Genomic DNA, 14,454 nt, shown 5'->3' on the forward strand with positions numbered 1-14,454 from the left:
ACACAACAAGTGAGCTCATCTAGGGACGCCCGGTAGCTCAACGGGCTGGAGCGCTTACCATGTAAAGGCTAGTCCTTACCGCAGCGGCGTGGGTACAAATCTGGCCCACACCCTTTGCTGCATGACTTCCTCACTCTCTCTCCCCCACCTTTCCTGTCTGCCATCTACACTGTCCTATCGTAATAAAGCAGAAATGCCTTAAAAATATCTTACAACAAACAAGTGAGCTCATCTAGAAAATGCTGACTTGGACATAGTCCCCCCCTAAAGTCCTGGGCTACTCAGACTGGGGCTCACAGCCCGCGTCCTGCTCCATGTAGTGGGGGGACTTGGTGCTGTGACCTGGACCCACTCAGCCAACTGTCCCAGGCCCTCCTGCCGACCCTCTGACTAAGCATGGACCTTGATCCCTCTCAACTGGAAGCCCTTGATCATACAGGGCATTTTCCATTTCAATAAACACATTTATCAAAACATCCACTCACTAACTGCAACGTTTTTCATTTTCATCAGGTTGGTAGGTTGATTTTTGTCCATACACGGTGCACAGCACAGGTGATCAAATGTGCCTTCTGATTTCTGACTTCTGATTTCTGCTGTTTGTCAATATGTCCTTGTTTTATGCTCTCCTTTTATATATTATTTAATAGTTAATTTAATAAGTAATTTATGTTTGTGTTTAACTCAGGGCACATATAAAAGACCCTGCTCATGTTCTCTGATATAATAGAAGTCAATACAAATACTGTCATTCCTCTCAAGAACTTGGACAAATAGGGTACGACAGCAAAATGTGACATTTAATGAAAATTATATGAATGATAACATATATATATTTGAAGGTCATATAGGCAGCATTTTGATGTAAACAGTAATACTACTAATACTACTACTACTACTACTACTCCTACTACTACTACTACTACTACTACTACTACTACTACTAATAATAATAATAATACATCCACAGAGCTTTTAGATATGTACAGAATAAAAGTATTGCCCCCCCCCCCCAAAAAAAACGTTTTTTTTTATAAAGAATAAGTCTGAACTTATTAATGAAAGCTATTTGACGGGTTCATCAAGAGTGTCTGGAACATAAACTTCACATAAAGAGGTTACAAGATCCAGGGCAGGGAAGTTCCAACTCTGTGTCTATAGTAGCCTAGCTTGAACCCAGCACTGGTCCATACTACCTTGTTTGTGGAAAACCAGTACCCCCTACTGGAGCAAAGTAGGAAGTGCACTGGCATATTAGTCTGAATTTGAATAAAGCAATGTGATTGTTCCATTCTTGTAATTAAGTGAAGAATCATCCAGTAGATTCGTGTCGGCCAATCCTCTTGACCGTAGGCTACTAGTAGCCTATTCCTGATTGCAGTCTGTGACACATCTACTGTGTTATGTCATTTGTGTATCGATGTAAAATAAGCATGCTGCTTTCTATGGTTCTCCTATTGTACCGTGATGAGACCAAAGACACTTCTACCGAATGTTGTATCGTATATTAGCTCATGTACACATGGAGTTATAAACAAACTGAGATTTTTGTTGTTGTTTGTAATGCGCCGCATCATCCAATATTTACATCAGCTCGGTGTGAACGTGCAAAGGGAGGGTGAGTTGATAGGGCGAGGGGATAGTGGATAGGGAGAGGGGACAGGGGCTGGTTTGGGATTGGGCCAGAGAGTAGTGGGAGGAGCCAGGGATTTCCTGGTTCTGCCAGTGTGCATGATTTCCTGGTTCTGCCAGTGTGCATGGTTTCCTGGTTCTGCCAGTGTGCATGGTTTCGAGAGAGTGAGAGAGAAACTGCTCACTCTTGTTTTCTCAGACAACGAGACAGTTGTGGAAGTGAAAGATTGAGAGTAGAGTGAGAGAAAGAAGAAAGGACATTTTCTAGTTGTATTGCTTGATATTTTCAACTAAGAAGATGGACAAGACAAGGTGGGCTTTGGGAGTGGCTAGGGAGTCCATAAACAGGAAAGGTCAGGACATACTGGGTAATGACAATACTGGACTGTGGAATGGGGAGTATGGCGTTCTGGACTCTGCCACTCCTCTCTGTCTCAGACAGAAGCCCCAGAAGTGGGGGTGTTTGAGGATCATGAGGGGGGGGGCAAGTCTCCTTCTTTGATGGGAACATTAGTTTCAATATCCACTCCTTCACTGAGAAACACTATCCATTCTTTGGCCCAGGTTTTATAGTGGTAAAAAAAAACACAGCCCCACTGATCATCACCCATGTCAAGAGTAGTTTTTTTTGTTTGTTTTTTTACTTTGTTCAAATGAACTAAGTTGTCTTTTTATTTTCCTTTTTTTCAATTTCCTGAGGGCTATAGATTATGACTATGATACATCAGGGTGATGGTCACTTGTACTTGCACATTTACACCACTAGAGGGGACTCCTTACTCAAGGATTATTGAGGCCACTCAAGTTGTGGCCCTTGAAAGAAGGAAGTTAGCCTATGGTGTGTGCGTGTGGGGGGGGGGGGGGGGGGGGGGGGGGGGGGGGGGATGTCCCCTAATAAAACAAGAAAAATGCTCACCTGTGAGGAAACGGGGATGGACAACCATTAAAAATATTAAAAACTAGAAATGATCCTCAAAGAGCACAGACCTCTGCCTTCGGGGTTATGTTGTCCGCTACTTCCCCGATAAATCCCACAACCTCTTCCGTAAACACGTTGATGTCATCAGAGCTGCGCTGGAACACGTCTGGTCTCCTTCGAGAACATAAATTAGATCGTGTAAAAACTCGTGTCAGAAGCTGATCCTGATATTTTAGTCCTGTCTGAGTCCTGTCTGAAGAAGTACGGAAGAGCATTAGGGCCAACAGCAGTTTTTTTTGAATTTTTTTTTAAGCTTCCGAGTTTAAAGTCAGAAATTCTGACTTTTTTCTCAGAAGTTATTTCTGACTTTTTTCTCAGAAATTCAGAGTTTTTTTCTCAGAAATTCTGACTTTAATCTCAGAAATTCTGACTTTAATCTCAGAAGTTATTTCTGATTTTGTTCTCAGAAATTCTGACTTTAAAGTCAGAAATTCTGAGTTTTTTTCTCAGAAATTCTGACTTTAATCTCAGAAATTCTGACTTTAATCTCAGAAGTTATTTCTGATTTTTTTCTCAGAAATTCTGACTTTACACCTGGAAAGGGGACACTGGACTGTGTGGCATTGTGTGAGATTAGGGGCCGTCTTTTATTGAAATCAAAAACACAACGCAGAACTTAATAAGAACAATGATAAAAGACATCGAAAGTCAACACCAATATCACTCTCACTTAGTCAGCATTTTCTAGATGAGCTCACTTGTTTTAAGATATTTTAAGGCATTTCTGCTTTATTACAATAGGACAGTGTAGATGGCAGACAGGAAAGGTGGGAGAGAGAGAGAGAGGAAGACATGCAGCAAAGGGTGTGGGCCAGATTTGAACCCACGCCGCTGCGGTAAGGACTAGCCTTTACATGGTAAGCGCTCCAGCCCGTTGAGCTACCAGGCGTCCCTAGATGAGCTCACTTGTTGTGTTTTAACCAAGACCGTCTGTCTCTCCATCAGGTTCTCTTCCAGGCACTGAATAAGGACGGGGTCTACTTTAGGGTCCACCTTATTGGCAAACAAGTGACCATAGCTTAGTTGCCAGATAGATAGATTATTTTTGTGTCACTCCTTAACAGACATTTCCATCACATTAGTACAAAAGTGCAATAATTAAAAGTTAAGGACCACTCACAATGAGTTGTGAGACACAATATAGTTACAAATCAAAATAGAATAGAGCGTACATGATAGTACTACACACATACAACCATACAATTGAGAATACAATACAGTATAGCGACATACAAAATACAGTATAAGGGAGAATGGGGTATAAATGAATAGAGAGGAATGGAAATGGGTCAGTTTATAGACCAGTACTCATGAAAGCGACTCTTCTTTTTAGGATGAGGTGGCAGGCTTTGGCGCATTCGTTGATACAGTGTCTACCGGCTAAAATTATAGACAATTTATTTGAATCATCAAGGTCATTAAAAAATTCAAAGTGCTTTGAGAGGGAGATATGAAGATCTGAGCGAATGTCCTTGTTAAGTTCTCTCTCTCTCTCTCTCTCTCTCTGTGTCTCTCTCTCTCTGTCTGTGTCTCTCTCTCTCCCCTCTCTCTCTCTCCCCTCGCTCTCTCTCTCTCTCCCTCTCTCTCTCTCTCTCTCTCTCTCTCTCTCTCTCCCCTCTCTCTCTCTCTCTCTGTGTCTCTCTCTCTCTCTCGTCGGGCTTTGCTCTAGCGTCGGCGTGTTTGAGAGCGGGCAGGTGAAGTTGACCAAGCGCTCTTGCATATGGATAAGCACGGGGAACCTGGGGTGGGCTAGGGCGAGGTCAAATAAAAGCAAATATTTTGCTGTTTTTCCATATCTTTTTTTTTTGACTCACTATATTCAGTCGTCCATAGAGAGAATATATCACCCCCCCCCCGACTGCCTTGACCCTCAGAAACCGTCATGGAGAGTGAGTGGATAATCTTTAAAATGCTTAGCCTCACTGGCAGGGTGGATCAGATAATGCAACGAGACAAGGGAGCGGTTCCCACACAGGCACATGCCTTAACACTAGAACTGCCAAAGGTGGGTCATTTGACCCATGCATTTATATAAAAAAATAATTATCTGCAACCGTTCAAGTTACAGCGCCCTGCTTTCATGACTTTTCCTAGATATGTGTGTTTTACATGTCAGTGTTTTTGAAACTTCGAAATCCCACCAGGAAAAGGTAGTTTGGTCTTTTTTTCCCCGCAAATTCTGGCTAAAAGCCGGTCGGCCATCTTTTTTACCTGACTTGCTATTCTCCTCAAATACCGAAAATAATAACTTGTGGTAAAACTGCAACACAAGCCTACACCAGCGGCTTAGCCAGAAATCCGACCGGGCCTGAGTAAACATAGAATTCATCCATAAATTGCTCAATAGGTGAATAGTCCTACATCATACTGCACCAATGTGTTCTTATTTTTCAAGTGTTATCAGTGATATGCTTTCTATTTGATAATACTGATAGGCTATACAGCTGCATTTGTGTCACACACACACACACAAGCGCCATCTAGCGGTCATTATGTATCAGTAACAGCCTCCCATTCTAAAGACTGTGGGGGCATTTGACCCACTCCACAGCGATGCTGGTAAGTTTCAAATGCTTGGCACTTCTAGTGTTAAGGCCTGTGTGTGCCTAAGTAAATTTACTGCACCCTAGGGCACCTTAGTGACAAAACGCTGCTGTCAGGTAGGGAATGTCTATCAGAATGTCCTACGACCCAGCGCATCCTGTCTGGTAAGAAATGTTGATAGACATTTTGACATTTCCTACCAGGCAGCGCTACCCATGAATCAAGCACAATTAAAATGGGTCGTAAAACATTCTGATAGACATTCCTACCTGACAGGATGAACACCGGCTTTTCATTGGAACGTGGGAGTAAACAATCACCGGTGAAAACGGCTGCGTTGTTTCATGCGAAATGCGAGTCGGTTTTCATAAGGTCCTCTTAAATATTTAGATAAACCACCATCTGATGGATTTATGATCATGTTAATGGTCAGCTGTTATTGGTCGTATGAGAAACGTTTCCCTTTGATACATCTAATAGCCTACTTATATTTATATTGCGCTATACATCTGAAACAGCTCTCAAAGCGATACAGTAATACTCGACAATTGGCAAGGTGTGGACAGGTGCTTCTCATGAGATGAGAGACCGTTGTCCTGCTCCTCCCTAACCTCAGTTACATCACAAGTGAGCTAGAGAATGTTGATCAAGTTCAAGATTATTTGCTGTATACTCGTCCTGAAACTCAGTATTCGAACTCCATTTTGTTCACTTTGCTGAAAGAAGGACATCCCTATTCCTCTCAGGGATTGCTGTATGACTGGTAAGATGCTGTTCATGTATTTATCTTCCTCCACTATATTTGGTTACCATTAAAAAACTAAAAAACAATCAAACACCATGCCACATGGGGCTGTAGTACTGGATACCTTTATTTAGGTATATACAGTATATGTAGTTGTAGAAGGTATAGGTTGTAGGAGGTAATTGTAGTATATATTTATATTTATACAGATTGTATGTACAGTATGATATATGATATATGATGTTTATTAAAGTGTCATGCACTCAAGGTCCCAGCCCCGCATTGTGTGTAAGAGGAACAACAAAATATAAAATACAAACTACAACTGTATTATATTCTATATTTTATACATACTGTATGTAGATATTTTTTGAGAAGAGTTTGTTCCTCCACCAATGACTTTACTGAGAAATCTGTAGATATGAACTCTAGATTTGCCCAATGAGGGTATTCATCTGATTGTATTGAGGAAGCTTTTACATTGGCTTTAAACAAGCCTCATTTTGATTTACTGAAAAAGAGTACCAGAAAAGATAAGGTCAATTTTCCTTAAAAAAATAAAAAATAATATATATATATATATATATATGTGTGTGTGTGTGTGTGTGTGTGTGTGTGTTACTACATACATAATTCACATCATCAAGTCAATTTTTAAGAAATATTGGCACATCCTGACTTCGGATCCGAAGTTTTCGCTTTCCACTAATTCTGTAATTTGCATTTTTGCATGAATTGCATTCTTTTTTTAAAAGTGTTAACATTCATGGAATTTACCCAAACCAAGCATGCCCCAAATTATTTTTGTTATTGGTAAATTGAATCCTTCAGCAAATGGTTGTTGTCCTGTCTGCAAATTATGTCATTTTCACGGAATTTCAGTTTTACTGCATCCTTCTCAAACTCTTGTAGTGGGTTTTCCTCTGCGGCACAGGCCGTGACTCCAAAGGTCAGGACCTATTTTGGTGTTATCATCCGCGTTAGGCTAGTATGTGGCAAGGAGGGGTTGAGTAATATTCATTGTACCAGATCATTGCACCATGATAATTTATGTCCCTAGACCTGTCTCTCCCAAGATGGGAGCAACCTAGAATGGCCAATTAGAAGTTGTACTGATAAGGCAAGGCAAGGCAAGGCAAGTTTATTTATATAGCACATTTCAGCCACAGGGCAATTCAAGGTGCTTTACATCATCATCATCATCTTCATCCGCTTATCCAGGGTCGGGTCGCGGAGGCAGCAGCTCCAGCAGGGGGCCCCAGACATCCCTTTCCCTAGCAGCATCAACCAGCTCTGCCTGGGGAATCTTTAGCCGCTCACAGGCCAGTGCGGAGATGTAGTCCCGCCACCTAGTCCTGGGTCTACCCCGCGGCCTCCTCCCAGCCGGACACGCCTGGAACACCTCCCTAGGGAGGCGCCCAGGAGGCATCCTCACTAGATGCCCGAACCACCTCAACTGGCTCCATTCGACGCAAAGGAGCAGCGGCTCTACTCCGAGTCTCTCCCGGATGACTGAACTTCTCACCCGATCTCTCAGGGAGACCCCAGCCACCCTCCGGAGAAAACTCATTTCGGCCGCTTGTATCCGTGATCTCGTTCTTTCGGTCATGACCCATCCTTCATGACCATAGGTGAGGGTGGGGACGAAGATAGACCGGTAGATCGAGAGCTTTGCCTTTTGGCTCAGCTCTCTTTTCGTCACAACAGTGCGGTAAAGCGACTGCAGAACCGCACCAGCTGCTCCGATTCTCCGGCCAAACTCCCTCTCCATAGTTCCCTCACTCGTGAACAAGACCCCCAGATACTTGAACTCCTTCACTTGGGGTAAGGACTAATTTCCTACTCGGAGCGGACAGGCCACCGGTTTCCTGCTGAGAACCATGGCCTCAGATTTAGAAGTGCTTTTTCTCATCCCAGCCGCTTCACACTCAGTTGCCAACCTATCCAGAGAGTGCTGGAGGTCGCAGGCAGCTGATGCCATCAGGATCACATCATCTGCAAAAAGAAGTGATGTGATCCCCAGCTCACCGAACTGCAAACCCACCTCCCTCCGGCTACGCCTCGATATCCTGTCCATGAAAATCACAAACAGGATTGGTGACAAAGCGCAGCCCTGGCGGAGGCCAACACCCACCGGAAAGGAAGACGACTTACTGCCGAGGACCCGGACACAGCTCTCGCTCTGGGTGTACAGGGATTGGATGGCCCTAAGTAGGGACCCCCTCACCCCATACTCCCGCATAACCCTCCACAAGACCTCTCGAGGGACCCGGTCGTAAGCCTTCTCCAAGTCCACAAAACACATGTAGACAGGTCGGGCAAACTCCCAAGCCCCCTCCAAGATCCTTGCGAGAGTGAAGAGCTGGTCGGTAGTTCCACGCCCAGGACGAAATCCGCATTGTTCCTCTTCGATCTGAGGTTCGACTATCGGCCGGACCCTCCTTTCCAGCACCTTGGAGTAAACTTTCCCTGGGAGGCTGAGTAATGTGATGCCTCTATAATTCGCACACACCCTCTGGTCCCCTTTTTTGAATATTGGGACCACCACCCCAGTCTGACACTCCTTCGGCACTGACCCAGACTTCCACGCAATGTTACAGAGGCGTGTCAACCAAGACAGCCCCTCTACACCCAGCGCCTTCAGCATTTCTGGATGGATCTCATCAGTCCCTGGGGCTCTGCCACTGTGGAGTTGTTTGACTACCTCAGTGACCTCCTCCAAGAACATTGACGACCCCCCATCATCTTCCGGCTCTGCCTCGATCGTAGAGGGTGGATTAGTCGGGTTCAGGAGTTCCTCAAAGTGCTCCTTCCAACGCTCAACAACCTCCTCAGTTGAGGTCAGCAGTGTCCCCTCCTTGCTGTATACAGCTTGGATGGTCCCCCGCTTTCCATGGTCTCCATGGTTTCTCCGAACTCCTCCCACACCCGCTGCTTTGCCTTGGTCACGGCCGAAGCCGCAGCCCTCCGGGCCAGTCGATACCCTGCAACTGTTTCTGGGGTCTCCCGGGCTAACATAACCCGGAAGGCCTCCTTCTTCAGTCGGACGGCTTCCCTCACCACCGCTGTCCACCACGGTGTCCGAGGGTAACCGCCCCTTGAGGTACCTATGGCCCTCAGGCCACAGCTCCCAGCCGCAGCTTCAGCAATGGAGGCTTTGAACACCGACCACTCATGCTCGATGTCCCCAACCTCCACAGGGATGCCTGAGAAGCTCCGCCGGAGGTGGCAATTGAAATCTCTCCGGACAGGCTCTTCCTCCAGACGTTCCCAGTTCACCCTCACTACACGCTTGGGTTTTCCAGGTCTGTCCAGAAGTTTCCCCCGCCATCGAAACCAGCTCACCACCAGATGGTGATCAGTGGACAGCTCTGCCCCTCTCTTTACCCGAGTGTCCAAAACGCATGGCCTCAGATCAGATGATACGATAACGAAATCGATCATCGACCTTCGGCCTAAGGTGTTCTGATGCCAGGTGTACTTGTGGGCATCCTTGTGTTCGAACATGGTGTTTGTTATGGACAAACCGTGACTAGCACAGAAGTCCAACAACAAAACACCACTCGGGTTCAGATCGTGGTGGCCATGCCTCCCAATCACGCCCCTCCAAGTTTCTCCATCATTGCCTACGTGTGCATTGAAGTCCCCCAGTAGGACACTGGAGTCCCCTGCAGGAGCCCCCAAAAGGACTCCACTCAGGGTCTGCAGGAAGGCTGAGTACTCTGAACTGCTGTTCGGTGCATAAGCACAAACCACAGTCAGAGTCCCCCCCCCCACAGTCCTAAGGCGCAGGGAGGCGACCCTCTCGTCCACTGGGGTGAACTCCAGCACAGAGGCGCTCAGCTGGGGGCTAGCTAGTATAGCTAGCCAATGCAAGCTAAGGCAATGCATTTGCCTTATGCCTCATACCGTGAGCAACTCCGGAGAAGAACAGGGTCCAACCCCTATCCAGGAGTTTGGTTCCGGCGCCGGTGCTGTGCGTGGAGGTTAGCCCCACCAGGTGTAATTGGTATCGCTCCACCTCCCTCACAAGCTCCGGCTCCTTCCCCCCCAGCGAGGTCACGTTCCATGTCCCCAGAGCCAGCCTTTGCCGCCCGGGTCCGGTCCGTCGGTGCCCCCCGCCTTCACCGCCACCTAGTTGGCAGCGCACCCGACCCCGACAATTCCTCCCGCGGGCGGTGGGTCCACGGGACGATGGAGGAGGAGATGGTGCTTCCACGTTGCTTATTCGGGCTGGGCCCGGCCGGGCTCCGTGGTAAGCCCGCCCACCAGGCGCTCGCATGCGGGCCCTCCGTCTGGGCCTGGCTCCAGACGAGGGCCCCGGGCTTCCTCCGGGCCGGGTCTCTCTTCCTTTTTGGTGTTCTGTCATCAGGGTTTTTTCCTGTAACCCCAGGTAGGGGGGCTAGGGGGTACTACCACTTGCCCAAGGTGGACCCCCAGACTAGTGGAGGGAAGGAGGCGTCTTACTTCTCCATTCTAGTTTTGCAACTAGCCACTGCCGCGTATATGCTTTACATGAGACATTAAAAGCATAAAAACAAAAAGCAAGACATTATAGACATTTAAAACAAAAGGCAGGACAAATGAAAAGCATTAAAACAAAAAGCAAGTCATTATAGACATTTAAACAAAAAGCAGGACAAATAGAATACAGGAATAAAAGTTACAGTGCAGTATACTGATAAACATAGCTCCTCTTAGAAAGCAGTGGCAAAAAGAAAAGTCTTCAGGCTTGTTTTAAAAGAACCAAGAGTTGCAGCAGACCTGCAGTTTTCTGGAAGTTTGTTCCAGATATGTGGAGCATAAAAACTGAATGCTGCTTCTCCATGTTTTGTTTTAACTCTGGGGACAGAAAGCAGACCTGTGCCAGACGACCTGAGGGGTCTGGATGGTTCATAGCATATGAGCAGATCAGAAATATATTTTGGCCCTAGACCATTCAAGTCAATTCTTTGACAGACAGGAAACCAGTGTAAAGACCTTAGTATGGTGTGATATGCTCCACTTTCTTAGTCTTAGTGAGGACTCGAGCAGCAGCGTTCTGAATCAGCTGCAGCTGTCTGATCGATTTTTTAGAGAGACCTGTATACATGCCGTTACAGTAGTCGAGTCTACTGAAGATAAACACATGGACAAGTTTTTCCAAATCCTTCTGGGACATAAATCCTTTGATCCTTGATATATTCTTCAGGTGATAGTAGGCTGACTTTGTAATTGACTTAATGTGGCTGTTGAAATTCAGGTCTGAGTCCATGGCTACACCAAGATTTCTGGCTTCGTTTGTGGTTTTTACCATTACTGATTGAAGTTGAGCACTGACTTTTAATCGTTCTTCTTTGGCTCCAAAGACAATAACTTCAGTTTTATTTTTGTTTAGTTGGAGAAAGTTCTGGCACATCCAATCATTGATTTGTTGAATGCACTTACTCAGCGCTTGTATGGGATTATAGTCTCCTGGTGATATAGTGATATACATTTGTGTGTCATCTGCATAGCTATGGTAACATATTTTGTTGTTTTCCATAATTTGAGTTAGTGGGAGCATGTAAATGTTGAACAGAAGAGGCCCCAGGATGGAGCCTTGGGGAACTCCACAGGTCATTTTTGTCAACTCAGATTTGTAATTGCCTATAGACACAAAATAATCCCTGTCCTTTAAGTAGGATTCAAACCAATCTAACACTGTACCAGAAATTCCCAACCAATTTTCCAGTCGGCCTAGTAGTATGTTGTGGTCTACCGTGTCGAACGCAGCGCTGAGATCCAGTAATACTAAGACTGAGATTTTGCCATTATCTGTGTTTAAATGGATGTCATTAAATACCTTAATAAGATAAGACTGATAAGATAAGATAAGACTGACCAATGAGAAATGCAGGCCTGTTGGCCAAACCTAGTAATAAGCTTTAGCTTTGTGTGGACTGTAACCTCGCTGTATCACCTTGCATGAAAGCAATAAACCTGGATTACGTTCTCTCGTCTGACATCCTCTTTATTTAAGGACCATAAATTACAGTAAGATAAACTTTCTTTTGAATAATTATTAATCAGTAATATGTGTAAATTAAGTTTCTAACATCACTCTCTGACCCTCTCCAGGCTGTGGTACAAGAACAAGGAAGCTTGACAGTACTTTTTTTGGAGACAACCTTCCGTGCTTATTAAGCAAGGTGATTATTTTTCCAGGATTATTAAGCAGAGAAGCAAACCCATATGGTGAGCACTGGTCACCGTGGTTCCCAACATTTGTTCTTATCAGACACTGTGTAACATTTTGTTGTTGTTGTCTTTGTTTAACCTTAGAATGAAAAGACGGATTGGGTGTGGCACCCTGCTGGTGTTGATCGTGTGCATCATCCTGCTTGTGTGCGTAAGGCTCTCTGTGAGATTCTCCACTCAACTCTTTGAGCCAACTGCAGACATTGCAAACATTCCTACATACCACCGATACAACATCAACTGCATCGCCATCTACAACCATGACCCCGTGGAGGTGGGGAAGTCACTGGTCATCAGGAGGAGCATTGTGGAGGACCAGGATGAGAGTCTGGTCAACCTCACCACCAACTGCCCACGCTACCTCAGGTCCAGGGGCTATGGGGACATCCAGGTGTCAGAGGCGGAGCGGACCTTCCCCCTGGCCTACTCTATGGTGGTCCACAAGTCTGCCTGGCTGGTGGAGAGAATCCTCAGGTTACTGTACTCTCCCAGCAACCTCTACTGTATCCACTACGACCAGAAGTCCTCCGCACAGTTCAAATCAGCCATGGAGGGTCTGGCCCGCTGCCTGCCCAACGTCTTCATCGCCTCCAAGCTGGAGTCGGTCGACTACGCCGGCATCAGCCGCCTCAAGGCTGACCTCAACTGCCTGTCCGACCTGCTGGGGTCGGAGGTCAAGTGGAGGTATGCCATTAACCTGTGTGGGCAGGACTTTCCTCTCATGTCCAATGTAGAGCTGGTGGCAGAGCTGACGAACCTACGGGGCGCCAACATGCTGGAGACCAGCCGACCCTCTGTGGAAAAGAAGACGAGATTCACCTTCCGCTACGAGCTGCAAGACTTTACTTACAACAACTTTGAGTACCGCAAGCTGCCTCTTAAAACCAACCAGGCCAAAGATCCACCTCCGAAAGGTATCGAGATCTTCATGGGCAGCGCTTACTTTGTGCTGTCCCGGGAGTTTCTCACCTATGTGCACCGCTCACCACTAGTCCGAGACTTCCTGGCCTGGTGTAATGATACCTACTCCCCAGACGAGCACTTCTGGGCCACTCTCATACGCGTGCCCGGGGTGCCAGGAGAGGTGCCCAGGGCCCAGGCTGATGTAACGGAACACATGAGTAAGACCAGGCTGATCAAGTGGAGCTACCTGGAGGGGCCCCTTTACCCCCCCTGTACTGGGACATACATCCGAAAGGTGTGTATTTACGGGGCTGTAGAAATCCGCTGGCTACTTAGCTATGGTCACTGGTTTGCCAATAAGGTGGACCCTAAAGTAGACCCCGTCCTTATTCAGTGCCTGGAAGAGAATCTGATGGAGAGACAGATGGTTTTGGTTAAAACACAACAAGTGAGCTCATCTAGGGACGCCCGGTAGCTCAACGGGCTGGAGCGCTTACCATGTAAAGGCTAGTCCTTACCGCAGCGGCGTGGGTACAAATCTGGCCCACAACCTTTGCTGCATGACTTCCTCACTCTCTCTCCCCCACCTTTCCTGTCTGCCATCTACACTGTCCTATCGTAATAAAGCAGAAATGCCTTAAAAATATCTTACAACAAACAAGTGAGCTCATCTAGAAAATGCTGACTTAGTGAGAGTGATACTGGGTTAGAGATACATTCAAGGCCTGAATGAAATGTACAGTATTTGCTTTTCAAATGCAACTTGCTTTTCAAATGCTAATAAAAAATATAACTGCAAGCAGTAATGGGATGGGGTCCTGCAAACACTGCCATCTGTCTTATGCATTATACATATCGTTATATTATACACTAGATATACTGACACTATGTTACACATCATTCCTAGTTGTATCATGAAGCCGAGTCGATGTGTAGACACTTTTGCGATAGCCATTTCTCACAAAGACTGCACTCTAAGAGCAAAGTACTACAGAACCCACTATTCTGAGGATCTATGTTAATTTTAATACCAGTCCCTGCACAATTAGGACAAATCAACCCAGTTATGAGCTCATTCAAACGCGCCGCATCTCTCTGCTGCTCACTGGACATGCTAACACTAGCCTCATCTCCCTGCTGCTGACTGGACATGCTAGCACCGGCTAATGACAACTTGCGCGAATAGGCACTTTATATCTCATAAATGTAAACATTTCCATTTAGTTTCTCATGTTTTCTGTTCAACCTTGCGGGCAAACACTGTTGTCGTTGTTGCTTATTACATTTAGAACGCTTTACAGACGGCATTATTTGGATTAGATATAAGGAAGTGGAAACGTGTCACATGACGCGCTGAACCAATCACGTTCTCAGAAATCAACAACAGCCAATGAGATTTCATGGTTAGCATCAAACCCGCCTTTGTATTTCC

The 14,454-nt window shown here is 45.9% G+C and overlaps 1 protein-coding gene across 1 annotated transcript; it reads left to right on the plus strand.

Moving 5' to 3' along the window:
- Positions 1-12,204: 12,204 nt before the first annotated feature.
- LOC311312134 (beta-1,3-galactosyl-O-glycosyl-glycoprotein beta-1,6-N-acetylglucosaminyltransferase 4-like) lies at positions 12,205-13,497 on the plus strand (the record flags this gene model as incomplete). The annotated part of the gene is made up of 1 exon (XM_084442005.1): positions 12,205-13,497. The coding sequence occupies one exon, from the start codon at positions 12,205-12,207 to the stop codon at positions 13,495-13,497; it is 1,293 nt and encodes a 430-aa protein (XP_084298131.1).
- Between the last annotated feature and the right edge of the window lie 957 nt (positions 13,498-14,454).

This window comes from Borostomias antarcticus (genome assembly GCF_949987555.1).
Source record: "Borostomias antarcticus genome assembly, chromosome: 8".
Taxonomy (NCBI): Eukaryota; Metazoa; Chordata; class Actinopteri; order Stomiiformes; family Stomiidae; genus Borostomias; species Borostomias antarcticus.